The sequence below is a fragment of the Phacochoerus africanus genome, chromosome 6 (assembly GCF_016906955.1).
Source record: "Phacochoerus africanus isolate WHEZ1 chromosome 6, ROS_Pafr_v1, whole genome shotgun sequence".
Classification (NCBI taxonomy): Eukaryota; Metazoa; Chordata; class Mammalia; order Artiodactyla; family Suidae; genus Phacochoerus; species Phacochoerus africanus.
Window position 1 is genome coordinate 37,539,099 of NC_062549.1, and position 27,453 is coordinate 37,566,551.

Here is a 27,453-nt window from a genome sequence, read left to right on the forward strand (position 1 = left end):
AAAAACCTTTTTTTTCTTTTTATGGCCACACGTGTAGTTTTGGTGCTTGAAATTAAATTTGATATTTCATTTCTGAATCACCATTAATGACTCCAACATTTAGAAGAATGATGCACAAGGTTGTTGCATATTCTAAGACCCAGTGAAAACCAACAACTTAATGTTACTTGATTTTATGTACTCAGATCTGTTTAATGGCTTAGTTATTAAAAGAAAAAATATAAGGTTAAATAGGTATTTTTAAACTAATTAGGTTAATAATGAAATAATTCTATATCTATAAGCCAAGAATAAATGATTATTTTTCTGTGTTTAGTTTTCTTTATATAAAAATGATGCATAAAAAGGACATATATCAAACTTCACTATCAGATTAACTTCCACTGAATGATAAAATTATATTGGTCTGGGAGTTCCCATTGTGGCTCAGTGGTTAATGAACCCAACTGGTATCTGTGAGGACAAGGGTTCGATTCCCGACCTCACTCAGTGGGTTAAGGATCTGGTGTGAGCTGTGGTATAGGTCGCAGACGCAGCTCGGATCCTGCATTGCTGTGGCTGTGGTGTAGACCAGCAGCTACAGCTCCGATTTGACCCCTAGCCTGGGAACCTCCATATGCTGAGGGTCCAGCCCTTAAAAAAAAAAAAAAATTATATTGGTCACTCGATTGTTGTTATAATAAGGAAATCAAAACCATGGTTTTTTGGCTATCAAGATTGCAGAATAAACATTTTCACATTTAAAATTTTCCAGAAGTATTTTATTCTTTACATATACATGTATTTTGTCAGCGACCCTGTGCTATCCTCCTGCCACATCGTCTAAAATAATGTAAAAATCAATAATGCATCTTATAGCTATGGAATTTTAGAATTTCAAATGCATGTCATTATTTATTATCAAATTCTTTAGTTTTCTCTCTTCAGAAAAAAACTAGATTTTTCTCCCTTTTGTTATTCCAGGCATCTCTCAAGTCCTCTCAATTTATAAAATAAATATTCAAGAAGCAACTGCACAAAATTTTAATTGCTAGTCTCACTAAGAAAAAAAATTACAGCAATAATTGCATTCACTGACAATGTATATCTTTCATGTTTATACATATATTTAAAATAAACATAGTACTTTCTCTTACCATATTACATACATTCTACTTGATTCTATTTTATTCCCTCAAAACTTAGTAGTAATTGAAGATGATGATTTCAATGGCAAATAATAAGTTACAACCTGCAATTAATGATATGGTAAAATAGGAGCTCAATTATTAAATAAATTTTTCTCAAAATCAGTGACAGCTCAGTTCAGATAGAAAAGCGTTGTTCTGCTGGCTGTAAAGGTAATATACAGAAATTTCTTATTTGCAAGCAGAGTAGGCATAGAGAAAACAAAGATGAAAAGAGATGGGAAGAAATGAATCTAGGTTATTAGCATCACTGAAATTATTGGTCTCAGGAATCAAGCTAAGCAACAAGAGCAGTAAGGATTATGTGATAGTAAGAACTTCGAAAAAATTAAAAGGACTAAAAGTAATGATGAAGACCAAGAAGCAGTATCAAGAACAACAACAACAAAAAAAAAGCCATTTCTAAATGATAAGAAGGTCTGAAGTAAACATGTACTTGAGGATGCAACTGAGGAAAAAATTAGACAGACAGTCGCCATCAGGAAAGTGAAAGGAGAATCCAGAGAACTACAGAAATGTTCACAAACCATGTATCTGATAAGAAACATATATTTAGAATATACAAATAATTCTCACAACTCAAAACAAAAAGATAAACAAACCAATGAAAAAACGATCAAAGGACTTGAATAGACATTTCTCCGCAAAAGATATAATAGTCAACACCATTAGCCATGAGGGAAATGCAAATCTAAATCACAACTACCTCACAACTGCTAGGACAGCCAGAACCCAAAAGCCAGGTAAATATCGGTATGGTGAGGATGTGGAACAAATGGAGTCCTCACACACTTCAGGTAGGAATACGTAATGGTACAGCTGCTTTGGAAAACAGCCTGATAATTCTTCAAAAGGTTAAATATAGTTACCCTATGACCCAGCATTTCTACTCCTAGAAATAGACCCAATAGAAATAAAAGCATTATGTCCACACAAAAACTTGTATATAAATGTTTATCATCATTCATAAACATCAAAAACAGAAACAACACAAATGTCCATCAACTGATGAATGGATGAACAAAACTGTATATACATACAATGGAATATTATCTGACAATTTTAGGGGTAATGAAAATGTTCTAAAATTGACTGTGATGATGAACACAGAGTCCTGAATATACTACCAAATACAGTATACCTGAAAAGGGTGAATTGTATGCCATGTGAATTATATTAAAGCTATTGTCTAAAATGACAGAACAGAAGGAATGGGAAAGAGGAGAGAAACCAAGGTAAAACACTTATGGCATTGTGTTGAGGAGTAAACCTGAGCAAAGGCATGAATGTGGAAAAGAATGTAATTTTTAAGGAACATGTACGCTATAATTAGCACAGTGTTAAATCCAAAGGAAAAAAAATGTGTCGACTTGTATTAAAGAACTAGTTATCAAAGAAAAAGGATAATGCAGAAGAATGTTAACAAATCAAAATTATATTCAACAGAGAGAGAGGGAGAAGCCACTAGGGTGATAGGAGAAAACTGGATGCTGTGGGTTAGTAACCATCAATAAGATAGCAAGAAGTAGAAAGGCAAGCTAGAGGCATAAGCTATGAAAGAAGGTGAGGCAGAAATGTTGAAGACAAGTGCTTTGCTTATAGATAATTGCAGAATGGAAGGATAATGCTTCTTTTTCCACACAATATCAGAATATAAGTCTAACAAGCCAAAAACGTATATAGCCAACATATCACTTCATTAATGTAATAAATGAGAACTGCAGTGTAAAGCAAGGATCATTGGTTAAACTAAACACATTAAACAAAGCTTAGCAGTGCTGAGCACTATCTATTTGACCATCAACAGATGTAAGATAGTAAAATGCTAAAAACTTTATGCCTTAAATATAAACTTCCTGGAACTTAAGACAGAAAATTTAGAGACACAATATTGTAAACAAGCACTGTACTAAGAATAAAAGGAACAGAATGAGATTAGGAGCAGGGAAAAAAAGACATAAGAAAACTAGACACTTGGAAATTTGGCTTTTTAAAAATATTTTAGCCGATTCTTTTAATTCATCGATGATGAATTTTATATCCACTTTATTTGACAAAAATAAGACTCCATGTCAAAGAGATGAAACTTCCTAACACTATTCCATTTTCTTCAACACTCTTAATCTCCAAAAATTAGTTCACTTGATTTTAGGCTTCTCATTGTCAGAATATCAGATTATGAATCACTTAATCTGAGATTACTTGTCTGACCCATTTTTTTAATACCTACATTAGCATTCTGTTAGGACAGAATATTTTCAGAATAAAAAACTTTAAATAAAACGTTTTTGGTTTTTTTTTTTTGGAGTGCCCATCATGGCTAAGCAGAAACAAATCCAACTAGCATCCATGAGGATGTGGGTTAGATCCCTGGCCTTGCTCAGTGGGTTAAGGATCCAGCATTGCCGAAAGCCGTGGTGTAGGTAGCAGACGCAGCTCAGATCCCGCATTGCTGTGGCCGTGGTGTAGGCCAGCAGCTACAGCTCCAATTCAACCCCTAGCCTAGGAACCTCCATATGGCACGGTTCCAGCCCTAAAATCACCAAAAAAAAAAAAAAAAGTGTTTTTCACAGCAAAGTCCATTTGATAAATTCAGAAAAATACGGAATTTGTCAGAAAAAAAAAAGTAAGTACCACCACCACCTGCTTATTAATATGAATTTTTATTCTATCTAAACCAGCTGACAAAAGCAAAAATCTTAAATAAAGGTACAGTATTACTGTGAGACAGTAAACCAAAAAAAAAAAAAAATCCTCTGGAGAGAATATCACAGGAAATAGAAATTTGACAAACAAAAAAATGAATTATATACTTTCAGACAGTGATAAATGCTAATGCCAATGAAGGCTTCACTGTAGGCCTGTGGGTGAGGATCTGGAATAAAAGCTTTTGTATAGTAACTCCACATAAAATAATGGCCATGTATATGGCAGTAATACAATGCCTCAGTCAATTAGAGCTGTTAAAACAAAATGCCACAGACTGAGTAGCATATTAACAAAAGAAATTTCTCTCAGTTTTGGAGTCTGAAAGTCCAAAATCAGGGTGCCAGTATGCTCAGGTTCTGGTGACAATCTCTTCCAGCTGCAGACTGCCTACTTCTCATTGTCTCCTCAGACGGCGCAAGGGTCAAGGGAACTCACTCTGGCCTCTTTTTATAAGGTCATTCATCTCATTCATGAGGACTCCACCCTTGTGATCTAATCAACTACAAAGCATCAGCCCCAGCCCCAAAAATCTAAACACCATCACATTGGGCATTAGAATTTCAGCATATGAATTTTGATGGGACACAAACATTTAGACTACAACACATAATTTACTCCACTTAAATATGTATTGATTGAAAACATTTTAAATGAGAAAAAATTCATATAACATAAAATTCATAAATTCACACTTTTAAAGTATACAATTAAGTGGAATTTAGCATATTCAAAAGTATGAAAAATACCACTATCTACCTAATTCCAGAATATTTCACCACCCATAAAACTCATGCAGTCATTCCCCATTCCTCCTTTCCCCCAAACTCTGGCAACCATTAATCTACTTTCTGTCTCTGTGGATATGCCTTTTCTAATTAGCATGTCATATGACTGGAATCAAAATATGTGACTTTTTGCAACTAGCATCTTCCACTAAACATAATGTTTCAAGGTTCATCCACAACATGTATCAGTACCTGTTTTCATGCCTGAATAATACTCCATTGGAAAGATAAAACACATTTTATTTATTCATTTATCAGTTAACAGACATTTGCGTTGTTTCCACTTTTTGACTATTGAAAATAATGCTATCTTATCTCCTTTATATGTGCAATCTAAAAAAGTCAAAATCACAGAGGCACAGAGCAGAATACTGCTTACCAGGGGCATGGAGGTAGGGTGGGGGGGGGAGATGATGGTCAAAAAGTACAAAGTTGCAGTTATATAGCATAAGATCTAGAAACCTAATCTAATCTAATGATGATGACAGTAAATAATACTGTAATGTATACTGGAAATTTGCTAAGAATAAATTTCAGGTGCTCTCACCACAGGGAAAAAAAGTGGCAACTATGTGAAAAGATATACATGTTAATTAGCTTGACTATAGTAATCATTTCCCTATGTATATCATGCTGCATATCTTACATATATAAAATTATTATTAACAAATAAATACTTCTCAGAGATCCCGATGTGGCTCAGCAGTTAAGAACCCAACTAGTATCCATGAGGATGCAGATTCAATCCCTGACCTCACTCAGTGGGTTAAGGATCTGGCATCACTGCAATCTGCAGTATAGGTGGCAGATGAGGCTAGGATCCTGCGTTCTGTTGCTGTGGCACAGGCTGGCAAGTACAGCTCCAGTTGAAGGCCTAGCCTGGGAACTTACAGATGCCACAGGTGCAACCTTAAAAAAAAAAATGCAAAAAGGAAAAAAGAATAAGGCTAAGAATTCATTTGCAAGGTGTTATATAGATGTACGTTTTCAATTCTTGGGTGTATATGTAGGAATAAAACTGCTAGGTTATATAATAACTCCACATCTAACTTTTTGTAGAACTACTAAATGTTTTCCAAAGCAGCATCGATTATTTTTAAGTTATAATTCAGTAGGTATATATAAATTCTGAAATAGTAGAAAGAGAAAAATTAGAAGATAATAATTTTTTAAAACCTACTTGTAAAAAGCAGTATAGCCTAAAGAGTACAAAAGGAAACTAAACAATAAGATGATAGAAAAAAGTAAAAAAAAAAAAAAGAAACCTACAATCACAAGTAAAAATGGACTGAATTTACTAGCTAAAAGGCAGATTATAAAATCTGATCTAAAATATCCAGTAATATGCTATTTCTAAGACACACCTCTAAAGCATAAAAACATAGATGGGTTTTAAGTAAAAGAATGCAAAAGGAGGTATAGTAAATACCAACCAAAGCAAAGCTACTTGTAACCATGTTAATATAAGAAAAAAATAAATGTAAATCAAAATACTGTCTAAGGAACTGACTCACTACATTTAACAAAATCAAAAAGAGAACATAAACATATGTATGTGCATAGGAGTATACATTTACACACACACTAAAATTTGCATACTATTTCGTGGGATTCAGAGAATGTAAAAAACCCTTTCCCAGGCCCAAGCCAATAACTTCTAAACCAATGAAACATTTGCCTTGTCATTTCTTTTCTTTTTTTTTTTTTTTTGGTCTTTTTGCCTTTTCTAGGGCCGCTCCTGCGGCATAGGGAGGTTCCCAGGCTAGGGGTCTAAACGGAGCTGTCCCACCAGCCTGAGCCAGAGCCACAGCAATGAGGGATCCAAGCAGCATCTGTGTCCTACATCACAGCTCATGGCAATGCCGGATCCTTAACCCACTGAGCAAGGCCAAGGATCGAACCCGTAACCTTATGGTTCCTAGTCAGATTCATTAACCACCGTGCCACGATGGGAACCCCTGCCTTGTCATTTCTTATAGAACGCTAAAACCTGACATAAAGCAACTATAAAACTGTACATTAGGCAATAACAGTGTCAAATAATAAGGCTCTAATTAAAGTGCATTTTTTCACAGTTTATTGTACATTTCCCATAGTAAGGTCTGAACTTATCTTTAAAAGCATCATGTAACAACACCAAAACCAATGTTTTCTTTTAATAAACAAAATATACGATTAAAATGTTATCATTTTAAGCATGATTACACTTAATAAATAAAAAAACACCTTTCTTTTTGTCATGGACAAAAGTAACCTGATTATTTTGAGCTGAAACAACTAAAAGAAGCAAGCTTTCTGTCTTTTTGTTTATCTGCAAAGTGAGTGAAAAGATGAAGATAATCTCTTGTACTGGCATCAAAGCAGATTATTATTACTATTATTATTATTATTATTATTATTATTATTAGTCTTTTGTCCTTTTTTTTAGGGCGGCTCCCGCCACATATGGAGGTTCCCAGGCTACAGGTCTAATCGGAGCTGTAGGTGCCAGCCACAGCACACAGTAACACCAGATCCAAGCCTCATCTGTGACCTACACCACAGCTCACACCGGATCCTTAACCCACTGAGCGAGGCCGTGGATCAAACCCAAAACCTCATGGTTCCTAGTCGGAGTCATTTCCCCTGTGCCACAACGGGAACTCCCAAAGCAGATTTTTAAATTTCAGTAGCTAGTTCAGAGTATGAGACTAATGTTTTTCACACAAAAATAGCAACTTGCTTACCAGGTGCTTAAGTATATAATCAAGAATTTTATTCCACTCTATTAGCATAATCAAACATATTGTATTTATACCTATACTTGACTTAGTTATCATTTCAAACACACATTGATCACCTCAAAACTTGTCCTAAGAAGGTCAAAGGGTCAATTGTACAAAGAGCTAGTGAAAAACACTCTCTTGTAACTACAAAATATACCTACAAATTGGCAGAGGAGAAAAAAATTGAATGGCTTAACACATATCCTGGATTTTACACAGGTGCTATAAAAGCTGCTTTCACAGAAATACACAACAATTCAAGTTGATAATGTTATACAAATGAATTTGACTGATAAAATATTAGCCAGCTCTGATAAGAATATTTTATACACTTCTTAACAAAGAAAGACTGTGTTCTTACCTATACTTTGGAAAACTTCATTCATCAAAGCTTCATTCACTGCTAAAGAGCTGACATTTCCAATATGAGACCAACTTTGATATATTGCTTGAAGCAAAAGTGTCTGTGCTCTTGTAGCTTGAATTGTGAGATTTGGAAGTTCAAAAATACCTTCAGTTATGGCAATCTGAGATCTTTTAGCCCTGCATGAGAAAACAGAAAGCATAACAATCAATATATTAAATATCATTGATAAAAAACAACATATAAAATAAATTATGTTTCAAGGGAAAGCAAGATATACGTTCAAATTATTTTAAAATAGAATTAAATCAAATATATATGCAATTTCAGTAACTTTAAATGTATGACTATTTCAAAACTTCTCACCATAAAAAAAAAAATACAACTAAAATAATATCCAAATACACATTCAGATACATATATTCTGTTCAAGTATTATAATTTGTTATCAAGTCAACTATCCAAAAAAAACAGTGAAGCTAATAGCAATTAACAAATAAGATTTACTATCACATCTGCCTTATTCTTTTTTTAATTTTTTTTATAAAATTTTGAAAGGTTATTTTCCACTTATGGTTATAGAAAATATTGGTTATATATTCCCTGTGTTTATGCTATCTTACACCTAATAGTTTGTACCTTCCATTTCCCCCTACTACCTTGCCCCTCCCCACATCCCTACTAATAACTACTAACTTGTTTTCTATCATCTGTGAATCTTGCTTCTTTTTGTAACATTCTTTTTTGTCATATTCTGGTTTGTTGTATGTTTTTTATTCCACATATAAGTGATATACAGTATTTGTCTTTGACGTATTTCATTTAGCTTCATGTCCTCCAAGTCCATCCATATTGCTGCAAATTGCAAAGTTGTGTTCTTTTTTTTATGGCTGAGTAGTATATTATTTTGGGTTTCAAAACACATGTAAAAGTAAAATGCATGACAACAACAGAAAAAGGACAGGAGGAGGGAAATGCAAGTATACTGCTATGAGACTCTTAAACAATATGTGAAGTGTTATAATATTATTTGAAGGCAGTTATAAGTAAATGATGTAAACTCTAAACTTAAGAACAATTAAAAGCTTAAAACGAAAAGGTAAAGCTAATAAAAGCAATATGGAGATGAAATGGAATTATCCTAAGTATTCTATCCAAAAAACGTTCAAAAAGAAAATGAGAGGAGTTCCCACTGTGGCACAATGGGATGGGCAACATTTCTGAAGCACTGCACAGCAGATCCCCAGCCCAGCACAGTGGATCCAGCATTGCCGCAGCTGAGGCATACGTCGCAACTGCAGCTTGGATCTATCCTTGGCCCAGGAATTACATATGCCACAGGTTACCCAAAAAAGAGAAAGAAAAAACAAAGAAAAAAAGGAACAAAGAACAGACGAAACAATTAAAAATTAAATAAGATGACAAATATAACTGCATTAAATATAATTATATTAAATGCGAAAGGTTAAGCATATCAATTAAAGGCAGACATTGGAATTCTCTTGTAGCACGATGGGTTAAGGCTCCAGCATTGTTACTGCAGCAGTTCAGGTCACTGCTCTGACATGGGTTCAATCCTGAGCCCAGAAACTTCCACATACCGCAAATGTGGCCAAAAAAAAAGCAGAGATGATCAGATCAGATTGTATTTAAAACATCAAGACTCAATGACATTACATCACTAAGAAACCCATTTTAATATAAAGAAGACAGGTGAGAAATAAAGGATTTATGTGATTACTTTTATGTGATTTTTTTCCTCTTTTTTCCCTACAAAAATGTCCAAATTGTTTTGCAAGGTCCATTGATATATCCATTTTATTCTTTCCAAAAAATTTTAAGATACTGCAATACTTCGAGAATGGATTATGGGAATTACAAACTATGTTAAAATGAATTTCATAAAACATTTTTAAAATATGAAGGTAAGATAGGAGCACTATCAATTTATCAAACTATCTCCACTCCTTGCCCTGACACTGGATCATCAAATGATCTATTAGCTTCTCAGTGAAATAAACTTCACTTTTAAGTCAAAGACAAGTATCATACATATAAGTGGAATCTTTAAAAATGACACAAATGAGCTTATTTACAAAACTGAAATAGACTCACAGAAACAGAAAACAAACTCATGGTTACCAAAGGGGAAAGGACAGGAAAGGGATAAATTAGGAATTTAAGGTTAATAGATACATATTACTACATATAAAATAAACAACAAGGTTCCACTGTATAGTACAGATAACTAGAGTCAATGTCTTTTTTTGTTTGTTTTTTGTCTTTTTAGGGCTGCACTTGCGGCATATATATGTTCCCAGGCTAGGGGTCCAATCCAAGCTGTTGCTGCCGGCCTACACCAGAGCCACAGCAACACCAGATCCAAGCTGCGTCTTCAACCCACACCACAGCTCAAGGCAATGCCGGATCCTCAACCCACTGAGCGAGGCCAGGGAACGAACCCACAACCTCATGGTTCCTAGTCGGATTCCTTTCCACTGCGCCATGACAGGAACTCCTAGAGTCAATATCTTGTAATACCCTAAAATGGAAAAGAATCTGAAAAAAGAATATATGTACAGACATACACATGCATGGATGTATATATATATGTGTGTATGTGTGTATATACATACACATGCACGGATGTGTGTGTGTGTGTATACAGCTAAATCACTTTGCTATATACCTGAAATACTGTAAATCAACCATACTTTAATTTTTTAAGAAATTTTAATTAATAAAAGAAATAAAACCTCCAAGAAAGAAATGACATCATCAAAAATGTCAGGGAGTAAGGTATACCAAAATTGTGTCCCTCCAAAAAAGGCAATAAAAAAACTGGCAAAGATATTCAAGAATCAACTTTTTCAGAACTCTAAAAACCAAAAGCCTGTAACAAACAGGGAAACACATAATCAAAATAATTAAAAATTTTTTAAAAAAAATTTTTTAAGCAGGCTCACTCTCAATAGGAAGAATGATCTCCGTGGTATTTTTATTTAACCATGCTATATCCCCTGGCCTCTAGCTCAGCAGTGGCACCAAACTGCCCATATTCCCAGTAAGAGGGATGCCAGGGGTTTTGGAGGTAACAGGGATGTACAAGAGATTTTCAGGGAGGTAAAAATATTCCACATGATATTCTCATGGTGGGCACATGTCATGTTTTTCAAAACCATGATATATACATCAGAGTGAATCCTAATGTAAACTATGGACTTTAGTTAATAATAATGTATCAGTATTAATATCAGCTCATCAATTGTGACAAATATACTACACTACTGCAAGATACTAGTAAGAGAGAACTGGCTGGGTGGAAGGGGATATATGGGAACTCTGTACTTAATGCTCATTTTTTTTTTGGCAAATCTAAGACTACTATAAAAATAAACTCTATCAGCTTTTTTTTTTTTAAGAGGTAACAGAAAACAAAACAGACCTTATTTACAAAAAATTGTGGTTGTTTGACCTATCTGGTGGCTACCCAGAGGACCAGCCAAAGGACTTCCTTTTTCTCTCAATTCAGAATTTTTCCAATACTAAAACAACTACACAGGGATATTTGTAGAAAACATTCACAGGCAAATGTATTGCATTAGTCCCTGCTGCCTCAGATAATGGATAAGAAAAGGGGTAAAAAAAGAGACTAAGAAAAGTCTTAGGAAGAAAGTCTGGGAGATGCTGCTTTCAGGAATAAAAATGTTGAAAAGTTCGGACACTTTTCTGGGAATACGGAAGGCCATACACATGCTCAGAGCTGTGTACTCACAGAGAAAAGACAAGAAAAAGGCCTTAAGCTCTCATTTCTGGCTGGACTTTCAGGGTCTATACACCAAGAACAGGAGGCAGAACCATAAACTGCATGGTTGAACTTTGAAGGAGTTTCTCACCAGAAACCATAGAGGTCACAAAGCAGTGGAATGAAATATTAAAAGTGCTGAAAGAAAGCACTGTCAATTAATAATTATAATTCTAACAGAACCATCCTTCAAAAATGAAATAGAAATCTCCCAAGAAAGGAAAGCTGAAGACCAAAAGGCTTCACTGGTGAATTCTATCAACATTTAAAGAAGAAAAAATACAAAACTTTTCAGATTTTTTTAAAAAATTAGAAGAGGAGGAAACTTTGTCCAGTTTCTTCTACAATACCATGATTACCCTGCTACCAAAGCCAGTCAAAGGCAACACAAGAAAACTACACACCGATATCCCTTGTGAACACAGATGCGAAAATCCTCAGTGAGGAGTTCCCATTTTGGTGCAGTGGAAACGAATCCAACTAGTATCTATGAGGATGCAGATTTGGTCCCTGGCCTCGATCAGTGGACTGGGAATCCGGCATTGCCATGAGCTATGGTACAGGTCACAGATGCGGCTGGGATCCCACATTGCTGTGGCTGTGGTGTAGGCTGGCCGCTATAGCTCTGATTCAACCCCTAGCCTGGGAACTTCCATAGTTCACAAGTGCGGCCCTAAAAGAAAAAAAAATCCTCAGTAAAATACTAGCAAGTCAAATTTGGAAAAATATTAAAAGCATTACACCATGATAAGTGGAATTTATCCCAGATATAAAAGAGTGGCTCAAGAAACTCAATCAATGCAACACACTGTATTTATAGAATGAAAAGAAGAGAAAACATATTCATCTTAACTGACACAGAACCTGTCAAAATCCAATAATTGTCCATGTTATAAAGCACTCAACAAACCAAAAATAAAGGGACCTTCCTCAATATGATAGAGGATATTTACAAAAAACACAGAACTAACATCATACTTAGTGGTGAAGGACTAAAAGCTTTCTCTCCAAGATCAGCAAGAATTTTAAGGCATTCAGATTGTAATACACAAAAAAAGTAAAATTATCACTACTCAACTACTCACAGGTGAGATGATCTAATACACTGAAAACCATGGAGAAAAAACACACCAACTATTAGAGCTAATAAACAAGTTCAACTAAGTTGCAAGATAAATGGTAACTATACAGAAATCAGTTTAATATCCACATTTACTTACAATAAACCATCTGAAAAGGAAATTAAGACAATTCGAAAAGAATAAAATATTTAGGGAAAATTTAACAAGGAAGTGTAAGATTCTACATTGAAAACTACAAAGCATTGTTGAAAGAAAATAAAGAAGTGATCTAAATAAATGTAACGACATCCCATGGTTATGGACTGGAAAATTTAATACTGCGAAGATGACAATACTCTCCAAATTAATCCAGAGATTCAATACAATTTCTATCGAAATTCTGGCTATTTACTTTGGAAAAAACAAACTAATTCTAAAAATCATATGTATTTACAATGAAACTTGATTGCAAAAACAATCCTGAAAAAGAACAAAGTTGGAAGACTAAGTCTTCCCAATTATAAAACTTAACTAAAAAGGTACAGTAATCAAACATACATATACATACAAATCAGTGCACTAGAACTGAGAGTCTAGAAATAAACCCATTCATCTATAATCAATGGACTTCAGATAAGGGGTCAAGACAAATTAGTAGGGAATGAACAGGTTTTTAGGGGTTTTTTTGTTTGTTTTTGTTTTTTTGCTTTCTAGGGCTGCACTCATGGCATATGGAGGTTCCCAGCATAGGAGGGTTGAATCGGAGCTGTAGCTGCTGGCCTACACCACAGCAATGCAGGATCCTCAACTCATGGAGCAAGGCCATGGATTGAACCTACGACCTCATGGATGCTGGTCAGATTCGTTAACCACTGAGCCACAATGGGAACTCCATAAACCGTCTTTTTAACAAATGGTTTTGGAACTGGATATCCAAATACAAAACAATTGGATATCCAAATACAAATTAACTCAAAACTGATCAATAATCTAAAACCATAAAACTCTTAGAAGAAAATATAGGTGTAAATTTTTATGATCTCAGATTAAAGAACAGTTTCTGAAATGTGATACCAAAGCAAAGGCAAAAAATGGAAAAACAGATAAATTGGATCTCATCAAAATTTAAAACTTTTACGTATCAAAGAATTCTATCCAGAAAGTAAAAAAAAAAACACACAAATGGGGAAAAAAAATCTGTAAATCAGCTAACTAGTAAGGGTCTAGTGTCTACAATATGCAAAGAACTTCTACAACTCAACAAAATGATATACAGCCCAATTAAAAAATGAACATGAATAGTCATTTCTCCAAAGAAGATATACAAATGGCCATTAAGCACATGAAAAGATACTCAACATCATTAGGAAAATGACAATCAATACCACAAAGAAATACCACTTCACATCTACTAGGTTCGACATAATAGGAGGAAAAAGAAAAAAATGTTGGCAAGGATAGGGAGGAACTGGAACCCTCATAGGTTGGAGGCAGAAGTATACAATGGTACAGTCACTGTGTATAACAATTTGGCAGATCATCAAAAAGGTAAACATAGCAATTATACTGTTGGGTATATACCCAAAAGAATTAAAAACATGTTCATATTAAAGCTCATCCACACATTTTCACAGCAGCATCATTAATAGCCAAAAAGTAGAATCAACCCAAACTTATGACAATGGATGAATGGATAAACAAAATAAGATATATCCCTATAAAGTAATATCATTCAGCCATATAAAGGAATGAAGTCCCGATATATGCTACTACATGCAGAAATCTTGAAAATATGCTAAGTAAAAGAAACCGGACAGAAAATGCCACATATTGTACAATTCTGTTTATATGAAATACATAATCAGGTTTTCTTTTTTGGAGTTTTGAAAATGCTCTGGAGTTAGACAGTGATGAAGACTGCACAACAATTTGAATATACTAAAACAGTTTAAAATAATTAAAACAATATGTTTATGTGAATTTTATTTCAATTAAAATTTTAAAAATCTCCCTAAGGTATTCAGAACTATACTCCTAAGAACAGTGGTCCCAGCAACTAACAACTGCCTCCCCTTACTCAAAAAACACAAAATAAAAACAAAACCCTAGGTTCACCAGTCACTCTTAATTAGCCTGTCATATAATTTAAACATACAGTTGCACATTAAGACATCTACAACCCTGTTCATACATTCTCAAATATATAAGCACAACATGTGGCTCTACCTAGATCATTCAATCCATAATTCTGGTCATATTTTGCTATAAAAATCCTAAGATTGTAATGAGCAGACAAGGAAATAAGTATGCACAAAACAAAAGATTCTTTAAACCAAGCAGATAAGATAGTAGAGATCATATGAGACAGGAGAAAAAAAACAAATAGGATCTGATTCACAAACTTACATTTCGTTATCATTACTGGTTCCTTTCGCTTATCCAATCACTTGTGATAGAATATGATGGAAGATATTATGAGAAAAAGAATGTGTGTGTGTGTATATATATACACTTTGCTGTATAGCAGAAAGAGACCAAACATTGTAAATCAACTCTACTTTAAGAAAAAAAATTCTTAAATGTACAGTTAATCTAGCTGCTCTGTCTTTAGCCAGATACTCTGTGGAATTTAGAAAGTCCTATGGTGTAGCAAGAGCAATGCTCTTATAACTATAGCCATAATTATTTATAAGGCAAAATTACAGTCAAGATTCTTTTTACAAGTGGGTCTTTACTATTTCATAAAAATTCGGCTACTGTATATGGTACTCTAACTTTCAAGACATCTTATATCACATAAAATGATTCCCAAATGGATAACATAGGCTTGAATAAAAACTTGAACATACGCAAATTCAAAAAGATTAATTTATTCTACATTTTAATAATGCCCAAGGGTAAGGGACAATTCTCTTTCAGGTTTAATTTAACATTAAAGGAAATAATTCACTTTGTACAAGAGCCAGGATTTGATAATAAGCAAGTAAATTGTAGCATACATATAGAGCATGGTTTTGTGGTTTGTTTTATTTTCCAGCTATAACTGACTGCAAATAAAAGTACATTTTATTATGCTTCTGTTAAATACTCCAGTAGCATCTGATCTAAAATAAACCATTTAAAAATGATTTGGCAATAGACAGTAGATTATAGAATGTACCTGTTAGTGTAAAACTAGCTGTGAAGAGGGATTTTTTTCTCTTTTGTCTTTTGGCAACTTTGCAGTATTTCTAACAGGTTAACAAGTGTAAAAAATAATAAATGCCCATGTATCCAATTCATTAAACCCAATTCATCAAACCATACAATCATACCATATTTGCTTCAGAAATTTTTAAATAAATCAATAACTATTACAACTTTAAGCTATTTAGGGGGCTCATTAAAATGTCAATGAAAATGCACAATAAAAGTAAAATTTTCCTTGTGATTTATACCACTACAAATTTATTTAAACTGCTTAAAATAAATGAGCTCAATAGAATTCATACTAAAATTATCTAACAACTTCTGGATTTACCTCACGTTTTTGAAATACCACTAAAGCTACAATTTAATGGTTAAGTTGGTGAAAATAATTTATTTAACAAATGCCTATTTCACATATCCAGAAGTCCTAGTCTGCACATATGTTCATTTTACAGAATAGGTTTAAAAACTATCAATTCAAACATTACTCTCTAGGGAAAAATAAATCCTAATGTAACTAGTGGGATAAACAACTCATTAAAACTCAACTTGGACTAACTCCAGGATAAATTTAAGAAAAGAAACAAGCAGGTCTTGATTGTGAAGTAGCAAAGGCTGAAAATGAATATGCCTTAATTAACAAACACTTTAAGAGAATCTGCCAGTACCAATTGCTGACAAATTACAACACAGAGCTGATAAAATTTTTGGACCTATGTGGCATTTCCATAAAGAAAATTCCTTCTAAATTTTAAATAAAAAACTTGAAAATGATTCTTGCTACTCGATGCAAAGAAATAAACAATCCAGTCACATTCATAGCAATACTATAAAATTTTTGCCATAGGTACACTTGAGGAACAACCATCCATTCTTTTAAAATCAACACACCTTATAGCAATTGAAAGACTATCCTCAGCAACAGCTGGATCTAAAGATTTATACAGAGTCCCCAAATGCAGAGTCTGAACCTAAAATAGGTTCCAAAAATGTATTTTTGTTATTACTCATATCCTGTACAGTAAAATAAGATTAGATCATTTTTTCCAAAATAAAATGAGAATGACTAACTCAACTGAGAAATGAAAGCAGTTTAAAAACCAAAGAAATCTGTTCTGCACACAATGGCTCTCTAACTTACATGGTCTATCAATACTCATGGAAAAGAAAAGGAAAATTTTTAACTAAAGCGTAGGTTAAAACAAAAGGTTAAATCTCCTCTTTTTCCAGATCCCACTCCATTCCCCACAGATAAACACTTTTTATGAATACAGCATAGATACCTATAGACCTCCATCTATGGATTACATGTATTTATAGAGACATAATTTTAATGGATATATATACATAAAAGTCCACAGCCTGCTTTTTAATGACTAAGCAACATATCTTAGTGATCAAGATCTTTCCACATCAGTACACATTCTTCCACACTGGTCTTTTTTTCTTTTCTTTTTTTTTCGCTTTCTAGGGCCGCACCTGCAGCATATGGAGGTTTCCAGGCTAGGGGTCTAATCGGAGCTACGGCTACAGGCCTACACCACAGCCACAGTAATGCCAGATTCGAGCCATGTCTGTGACCTACACCTCAACCCACAGCAATGCCTGATCCTTAATACACTGAGCGAGGCCAGAGATTGAACCTGCATCCTTGTCGATACTAGTCAGGTTCGTTACCACTGAGACACAATAAGAAATCCAACATTGGTCTTTTTAATGTATGCTTGCTATTTTGCTGTTTGAATAAAGACTTATAGTGCAAGCAGCAGTGTATCACCGTATCACTTTCTCAACATCCCCACTGGCATTAATTGCTCTTTTTATTTAATTACTATGATTTAAGCATTTGCAAATAGCTGTAAAATACAAATGACAGCCTATTTACAATATGGAAATATTTTACCTTTTTTCAAATTTCTGAAATATTATTTAAACTTAAATGGTAAATAACAGAGAAAATGAAAAGTAAAGTTCATCCATTACTAAAATAAAAATATAATGAATGCCTTGATTATTGTATATAAAGTTCCAAATCTTACAATGAACTAGATAGAGGTAAATACAAAAGGAGCAAAATGTTGTTTCATCATTAATCTCACCATCTCCCAGACAAGTAATTCAATGCAGACAATTTATCTATGTAAGCACAAACGTTTACTCAGGATAAAAAGAAAGAGCAAGTGTTTATGGAATATATCCTATACTTGTAATTAAAAACATTCAAATACTATCTCTCTTTGTCTTTTTAGAGCCACACCCATGGTATATGGAGGTTCCCAGGGTAGGAGTTGAATCATAGTTGTAGCCAACCTAAGGGATCCAAGCCCTGTCTTTGAGCTACACCACAGCTCACAGCAAGACCAGAGCCTTAACACACTGACCAAGGCCAGGGATGGAACCTGCATCCTCATGGATACTAATTAGATTTGTTTCTGCTGAGCCATGACGGAAGCTCCTCAAATATTATATTCAGGATTCTGATTAGGAAAAACCACTAAAATTTTAGTTCAATTTCAGTAATTAATTAAAGTCATTAGTTTCTGCTTTGGCTAAGAGTATATTTTACATATGTTAAGCAAAAAAAAAAAAAAAAGACGGACTTGGTTCTCAAAGAACATACAATTTAAATATCAGTTAGATAACCAAAAAAACACTAAAATCACTGAAGAAATTACCAACTGCATGTCAATAAGTATTTACTTGTGCCTTCCATAGTTTCAAGGCTTTGAAGGTAAATATCCTCCATAGGAAAAAAAAAATGGTCCTTATGGAACTCAAAGCAAAAAAAAAAAAAAGGAAAAGGCTATTAATAATTACATAAACCAGGGTAAAATCACTTCTATGAAAAGTACAGTGAAAAGCAGGAAAAAATATCTCATGAAAGAATATATTAGGGGAATGTGATCTAGTCAGAGAAAATATCAATTGGGCCAATATCTGAGGAGTGAGTAAAAATTATTTAGGCTATTGACTAATGAGACAAGGGTGAAAGACTTGACTGAAAAAAAAGACACACTGAAAAAAGGCAAGAAGGTAGGAGATCATAGAGAGGAAGGAAGATACTCAGATGAATCTAGACAGCTAAGAAGGGGCCAGAATATGGAGGACATCACAGAATATTTTAAAATTTTTATTCCTTTTTTTCCTTTTTCTTTCTTTTTTTTTTTTTAGGGCCACACCAGCAGCATACGGAAGTTCCCAGACTAAGGGTAGAACTGGAGCTATAGCTGCCGGCCTACACCACAACCACAGCAACATGGGATCCGAGCCTCATGTGCGACCTACATCACAGATCACAGCAACAGCAGATCCTTAGCCCACTAAGCAAGGCCAGGGATTGAACCCGCATCCTCATGGATGCTAGTTGGGCTCATTAAAGGTTGAGCCATGAAGGGAACTCCCTAAAAATTTTATTCTTTACCATAAAAACTATGAGAAGCAAAGTATTTTAGGCAGGAGAAGGACACGATTAGAACCATCCTCCAAAAACAAATCAGTCACAGAAACCTGGCTTCAGATATATGAGTTAGCTAGCAATTAAGAACACCTCTCTGTGGAGTTCTCTTATGGCATGGCAGGTTAAGGATCCAGTGTTGTCACTGCAGTGGCCTGGGTCACTGCTATGGTGTGGATTCAATGCTTGGTCTGGGAATTCCAAAAACTAATCAATATAATTTTTAAAAAATCAATAAAATAAAATTAAAAAAAGAACACCTCTCTAAAAATTTAGAGAATTCAAGAAAGAAAAAGCAAAGACCATGTTTTACTCATATTGGATCCAAAGCCTATGACACAACAGTTCCCACATGACAAGTGCCAAAAAATTATTTTTAAAACAAATGACTCGTTAACCAGATGAAATTTAAAATGTGCTAAGTATTAACAGATTCATCTAGGAAACTGAAAATATTTTCAAAGTTATAAATTATAATGAAAAATAAAATCAAAGTTATTATTAAAAACTTGCTAATCGCTACTAACATGCTATTGGTTCCATCACCAACTGAACCAGACCTCTAGAACATTTAGAACGAGTGATTTCATCTCTCTTGATCCACAGTATCACCCTCCCTAAGGCTCCATTTCCGTGTCTGTAAAAGAGATAATAATACCTAACTTGTCTATTTCAAAGGTCAGTTCTGAGGGGATTTCAAATCCCCATATGTATTTTAATTAGTTAAGTACAAAATGCTATACAATTATGATTGTGTATTATGATGCTGTTCCTAGAGATTTTCTTCTGCCACTAAATACTCACTGTATGATCTCTGGAACACGAGGACCTATTTGTTCCTAAGTTTCTAGTGTATAAAAAAAGATTAAATCATCAAACACAGTTAAGAAGTAAGTTTACAGGCAATAATTAAAAACTAAATTCAGATATCACTTATATCTGGAATCTAATATATGGCACAAATAAACCTTTCCACAGAAAATAAACCCATGGATTTGGAGAAATAGACGTGTCGTTGCCAAGGGAGAAAGAGAGGGAGTGGGATGGACTGGGAATCTGGGGTTAATAGATGCAGACTATTTCATTTGGAATGGATAAGCAATGAGATCCTGCCGTATAGCACTGGGAACTATATCTAGTCACTTGTGACGGAGCATGATGGAGGATAATGTGAGAAAAAGAATGTATATGTGTATGTGTGACTGGGTCACTTTGCTGTACAGGAGAAAATTGACAGAACACTGTAAACCAATTATAATGGAAAAAATTAAAACCATTTCAAATAAAAAAACTAAATTCAGTGATTTGTAACCAAGATATTGCTCTTTTAATAAACATACTAACAACTTAGAATTCTTTTAATTATACTCTTAAGTTTCAGTTCCAAAAATATAATAAAACATATATTTAAAAGATCTGTGACAAGAATAAGATGTTGTCACTGAATACACTGACACTGAAACAGAATAAAATGTTTCCTGCTGTTTTACATAGATAAAACCAAATACTGACAAAAGGCCAATATTATTCTTTTCATGGCAAGAGATATAGGTCTTATAATAATATACTCTAATACCCAAAAATCAAATCTAAAGGCAATAATCTAAGAAAGAATTATAAGTGTTCATTTGTCTACCACCAAACAATTTTACCAAGTTTAAACTTTTAACAAGGGAAATAGATGGATCATAATTCCATATATAACTTCACACCTAATTGATCATCAAATTGCATGCAGAAAATTCCAAATTTTTCAAAAGTAAAGTCAAAGAAAACCTTCTGTTCTCATTGGACCAATACTTTCTGGTTATTAACATATGCTGCATGCTGTTCAAGCCCTTACTAAAAAAAAATCCAACAGGAAAACCTAACTGGTACAAAGATTAATGCTATTTACTTTTAGTTGTATTTTTTATGTCTTTTAAATTGCATACACAAACACACTCATTTAAAAACTATAAAAGTAAGTATTTTTCTACAGGTTACTTATTTAAACACATTAAAAAATCAGAACCTAAACATGACAAAAAAAAATTGGTAGATCTATAGCATATATAAAAATTGGTCTTTAAAGGAAATGAATGCATTGATATTATAAATAAATGTACTTTTTTAGTAATATATAAAAGTATTAGTAATACAATTGACAATATTTATAGTGTCATAATTGAATTTTTTACCTACAATATGGCAAAGTGTTGAAAGTAACCAAACTAAATCCCAAACCAAGATAAACAGAGACTTTACAAGTATTAAGAAAGAGATAAACAGAATATCTGATGATAACATGTTCTGAACCAATTATGTTAATGGTTAAATTTAAGATTCTGGACTGTTATTCATATAATTATGAAAAGTGTTTTCAAGAGATGTAAATTCAATCACTCAATCAAGAAATGTAAATATAAATATATATGGATTTATAAAATTTTTCTTTCTGATATGAAAAGCTTATTTCAAAATGATTTCAAATGCAAAATAGGTAAAAGTTTCAACTTTATACAAATATAAGGCTGTAAATAAATTAATCTAATTCTGTAAAATGTATAGAATAGTAAAATAATTTAATTTTAAATTAAAATCTTTTTTGAGCTAGACTATGCCTGTTGTCATAAAACACATTAGAGTCCTATGACATCTCACAAGTTAAAATTACATTTCTGTTTTCCTATTTTTATTATTCTTTTTAAGCTCTTTTTAAAAAATTACCTAAGCAAAAGATGCTCGATGAAACAAAATGAAAATATGTGAAGATGTGTATATAAAATCTAGTTACAAAATCCTTTATTATGCAACCTAAAATGCTATGTGCCTCAGTCTCCGGCAGCTGGGTGGGCTAAAGAAATCCCAGAAGCCTTAGTGAAGAGAGTCAGTTGCCTGATTGGTTTGAGTGAAGGATGAACAACAAACAAAGCAACAACAGTGGGTTGCTAACTAACAAACTACAAGCCAGTCATCCCCTGGTCGTCTTACAATTGGGGGACTGAAATAGGCATTACCTTTACCTGCCCTCACTGAAAGCTGACAAACTCTAAGCAGAGAGAAAGGAACTAAAGGCAAGAGAGAAATTTTGAGGATAAAAGAAATGTTCTACATCCCGATTTTGATGGTGGCTACATGACTATTTACATCTGTCAGATGGAGTATGATAATGTGAGAAAAAAGAATGTATACATGTATGTGTGACTGTATGTGCAGTAGAATATTGACAGAACACTGTAAATCAGCTACAATGGAAAAAATAAAATTATAAAAATAAAATGTTAATTAAGACAAAAAAAATCACTAAATTGTCACATAAAATTGCTAAAATTTTGTATTTAAATTTCATTTAAAATGAAAATAACGTTACTGAAAACAGTGGTAAAATTCATACCATAAACCATTAAAGAGAATTTATAAACCACATTCTATACAGCTCTAAAGTATTTTGAAAGCTTGCTACAGTTGTATATTCTTTTTAGGTAAAAGAATATACAACTGTAGGTATAGCCAGACCTCCAAGTATTTTTGCAATTTTTTTAAATTATTCACAGGGATTTTACGTGAATAACAGAATAAGAATACACTGAGAAATAAATTATTAAAACTATTCTTTCTTCCTGAAATATTACTCCTCCCCAAAAAACAGTTAATAGAAAGAACATCATGAAAGTACAAAAAACAAACTAGTATCCAGAAATAGAAACTCCAAAAGCACCCATCTACCTATATATTCACATTTAACAGAATGAATAAAAATTGAAGATATTCAAGAATGGTACATTTAACTTATATTTTTCTTTAGATGCTATAATCTAAAAGAATATTTCTTTAGAATATTAGGGCTTCAATTATTTAAAAAAATTCAAGATGTACAAAAAAAAGAAATTGAGTTTATCTTTTCTACCTCAGACATTAATATGATTGAATATACTTGTTCTTTTTCTGTCATTCTCAAAATATATGTTAACTTTTAAATATTTATAAAATTAAATCCTAATTAAGCTCATATTAGTTAACATTTATTGAAATCAACTATATGCTAGGTCCTGAGCATAAATGTAAATATAAAAAAATATAATTAGTCAAGATGCAAAAATGATAAAGTCCCTATAATGACACGGCTAGGCATTTTCAAAGTTAGTTAACTTACCAAAGCTTAAAAAAAAACAAAAAACAAAAATACCTACTACCAGCTATTCAAATCCCTGAAAAAGACAGACAAGTCTGATTGCAGAGTTAAATTCTATATTTATATGAGTCTTAATACCAATAATCATAGAGCAAGATGGGGTCTGTTTTTTTAAGCAGGAATCCAAACACGATTCCCCCTTCTATAATTTCTAAGTTTTAAAAGCTCATGTCTATTTGAGGTTGAAGAAGGTTATGACACAAAAGGTTATGCTTAGAACATCCGAAGTCACAGATACAGCAGCAACTTTAACAAGGTTTTGAAACCCTGGAATTTAAACATCTCTTGGTATTAGTAAGGTTAGTTATTTTTAATACTGAATACATTTTATTTGGGTAAAGAAAACCACATAAAGATATAGAATAAAAGACAAGTCAGCTCCTGACACTTGTTGTGTCAAGAATGATCTTCAAAAATATCATGCTAAGTGAAAGAAGCCAGATACAGCATACCACATATTGTATTATTCTATTTATATGACAGAAAAGATAAATAAATGGAGAAAGAAGGTAGATCAGTGATTACCTAGGGCTGGAGCTGGAGATTCAATGTAAATGAGTATGAGGGATCTTATTGGAGGGATGAAAATGTTCTAATACTTATTTATATTAACAGTTGTACCACTCAGCAAAGTTACTAGAAATCACTAAACTTCATTGAACTGTATATCTGAAAAGAGTGAATTTTATGCTATATAAAGTATGCCTCAGTAAAACTATTTTTAACATAAATAAAAGTTAGCAAAGTTATTTCTATAAAAGAATGTCTAAGGATGCCAACTTAACCCCTACTTGCGATACTCATCAATGGTGGAAGGAACCATTAATTTTAAGTCTGGATTCAAGCAGACATAAAACTGAATCATATCTTCACCATTTACTAGTGTATACGCATTAATGAGTTAAGACAAAGATATGTATAAAATGTGTATAATAGTATCTCTCTCATAAGGTTAATCTGAAGATTAAAGAGATAATATACATAAACAGATAATATAATATACATATGGCACACATATGCTATTATTAATAATAATATTAATTCCGTATCAATAAAACTTTCCTCATAAGTTTCTCACGTAGACACATAGGCTGAAAAATAACTCTACCCATGAGTTTTTTATTATAAATTATATGCAAATTAGAAATATAAGTATTTCTCAGTGGATATAAAAAGTAACTATGAGCATGAGCTGTGATTATGAAGCAATAACACATTCTTAAAGTTCTGCCCCAAAAATTGATCACAGTAATTTAAAATCAAAGAATATATCTTCACATAAACACATATATTTTAAAACTTCATAATAAAAAAATCTTTTAATTAGAAAGATATTTCAGATTTTTGAGATGTGTTCACTCTATACATTATAATGTAGAAAAGTCAGTATTAAGAGTAAGCCAGTGTGTCATTTAAAATAGGTATATTTAAAATAGTCTTGCCCTAATATAACGGTGATTGCATAACAGTTGAGAAATCAAATTTTTAGAAAAGCTTACATTAAGTCCAGAATTATCAAGTACACTCTACAAATCATTCAGCAATAACTGAAGAATGTTTTGAAGAAGGTGGAAAATAAAAGCAATCACAGGTTTATTTATTCACTGAGTTTTCACTTGTCTGTAAGAACCTATACTTCAGTTTCAATCACTACTAACTGCTCTACTACTAATTAGATGATTTGCAGTTCAGACATGAGTCAATAAAAATTAGACAGAAAAACATTGACTAATTTTAAAATATCATGCAATTAAAAACTACACAGGCATCTCCTTCCAAGCCCAAAAACAGAAAAAAGGAAAGTTTTATAATTAGATTTCAAAAGACAATATAAACTGCCTCTTAAAGTAGCTTTTCCCTCTTTAAAATCCCCTTAATTGATTGAGTATTCTCTGCTGCCATGAGGGAAAGTACCTTGCCTATTTTGTTTACTGGTGCATCTCTAGCCAGGCCCCTGCAGAGTGTACAGCATACAGTGAGCATTCACCACCTATCTGTGAAAGAGATCTGAATGAATGAACAAAGAACAATCTCAAGTGTGCAAAAAGGCAAATATAGTGGGAAAATTCACTGGAGTTAGAAAAAATTTTGGAACGGATTAGGGAACATTTCTTCAAAACTTGAAGAAAACATGTTTCCTCTCTATTCTGTCAGCCTTCCCTGCTTTAATCATCCCAATAAAGACACAAAAGAAGAATTAAGCATTAAAAGTTGGTAGAAAACAAAAAGAGTATGAGCAAAACAAAGAAAGGTTCTTAGAAATACACAAGAAAATGCTTGATTTATGAGGAAAAGATGGTTGTGCTAACAAAGCAGGGCAAGTCACCCAAAACAGAATCCTATAGGATGGAAGATTAAGTTACATCATGCACAGAGCATCCAGCATGAGTCCACTGTTGTATGCCTGACCGGAGATTACAGTTCATATAAAAATATAGCACCTTAGCACACAATACAGTGACACCTAACCATTTGCTACAAGGTGAGTTATTAAAGAAAAGGGAAAAAAAAATAGCAAGTTTTATAAATCAAAAGAGAAAAGTATAATGAAAACAGTTTGTACTATGAACTTTCCAAATCAAATTTAACATATGATATAATGGAGAAATTGATAAAGATGGGATATTTTCACTGTGATCATGCTTAATCATCTCTAATGTGTAGGCTAATGAGACAAAATAAAGCACATATATTTTACTTCTTTTAAGCCTATAAAATTTGGCTTATCTCATCCTTAGGGTCTCACAAAATGGCACATTCTTATGTGCCCAATCTAAAATTTTAGGGGGACAAAAAAGAGCATTTTCTAATGAAATTGAAATTTCAGAGGCAAAGTGAATGCAGGAATTGAGCCAAAGACAAATGAAGATTGCTATATGTCTCACTTCAAAACTTCCCTAAGCTTCTTTAAAAGATCTATAAATGTTTAAGAACTGCAGAGCCATTTGATTGGAATAAGTTCCCAGATGCCATTCATATAATTTTAATGAGTTTGAATTTTACTTTGATGAAGAAATCACCCTTTGATTCATCTACCTTTGAAGTGGAAACATTTATCAGCAATGTATGTCAGTTTCAAAAGGATGTGACAGAGTTAAAAAGCAAATAATGCTGGATTTTTTACTAACATATTAATCCCAATCTGTCCTGAAGTGTTCAGCTATGTGACCATACATAGAACAGTGTTTACATCTGCTTGGATTTGTTAAAATATATTCTTTATCATCAGATTGTTAAAAATCAAGTTAATATCTATCACTGGAGAGATAATCTTTCATCAGAATGATAAATGCCTTGGCTGAATAGATTTATCATTTAATAGTAACTCAAAAGAACTATATTTCAGTATTCGATTTTAAACTGAATCTCAACGAGCACTAGGCCTATGGTAGTATTTTTTTAATGAATAATACAAAAATAATGGATTCCTTTAGTAGTACCTATTTTTTTTAAAAGTTTCCAACAATTAATAAATACTATTATTAATTGTTAATTATTAATTATTTAGTATTATTAATAAATACTATTGCTAAAAAACAAAAAGGTGATGAAGCCAATATGATATGGATTTCAACACATGACAGATAATAAGTATGTCAACCCAGAATGGTAACAGTGAGGTGTTTAAAATTCATGCTAAAAATGGATACTAAGATCCCAAATTTCCCAGTGTTTCTAAAACCTTCTGTGTCCTCCTGAAGTCTATTCTGAATAAAAGAAAGTAGAGTCATTTCATTTAATTGATTGTTCATTTGTTTTAATTTTGGTTGTGTTTTATAGTACTGAATGTGTCTATAATATATGACTTATATAAAGTCTGTATGTCAAGCACTATATCTAACTTTTGAAGATCCAAAAAGAAATGTATCTTTAAAACATATCTGGAATAAGAAGGAAATTATACAAAAAAGTATCTCCCTATGCCACAGAAAGTTGGAAAATCATTCTGCTAATTAACAA

At 32.9% G+C, this 27,453-nt stretch overlaps 1 protein-coding gene across 9 annotated transcripts in view; it reads right to left on the reverse strand.

Moving 5' to 3' along the window:
• The window catches only part of VPS13B (vacuolar protein sorting 13 homolog B), a 717,975-nt gene that overhangs the window by 591,458 nt on the left and 99,064 nt on the right, over positions 1 to 27,453 (reverse strand). For all 9 annotated transcript variants that reach the window (XR_007135424.1, XM_047783533.1, XM_047783534.1 and 6 more), the window contains exon 17: positions 7,808 to 7,989. Coding sequence is in view for 8 of the 9 variants with exons in the window: in XM_047783533.1 (XP_047639489.1) it covers positions 7,808 to 7,989 (182 nt within the window). In the remaining variant the exon portion in view is untranslated. The remainder of the gene's footprint in view (positions 1 to 7,807; positions 7,990 to 27,453) is intronic.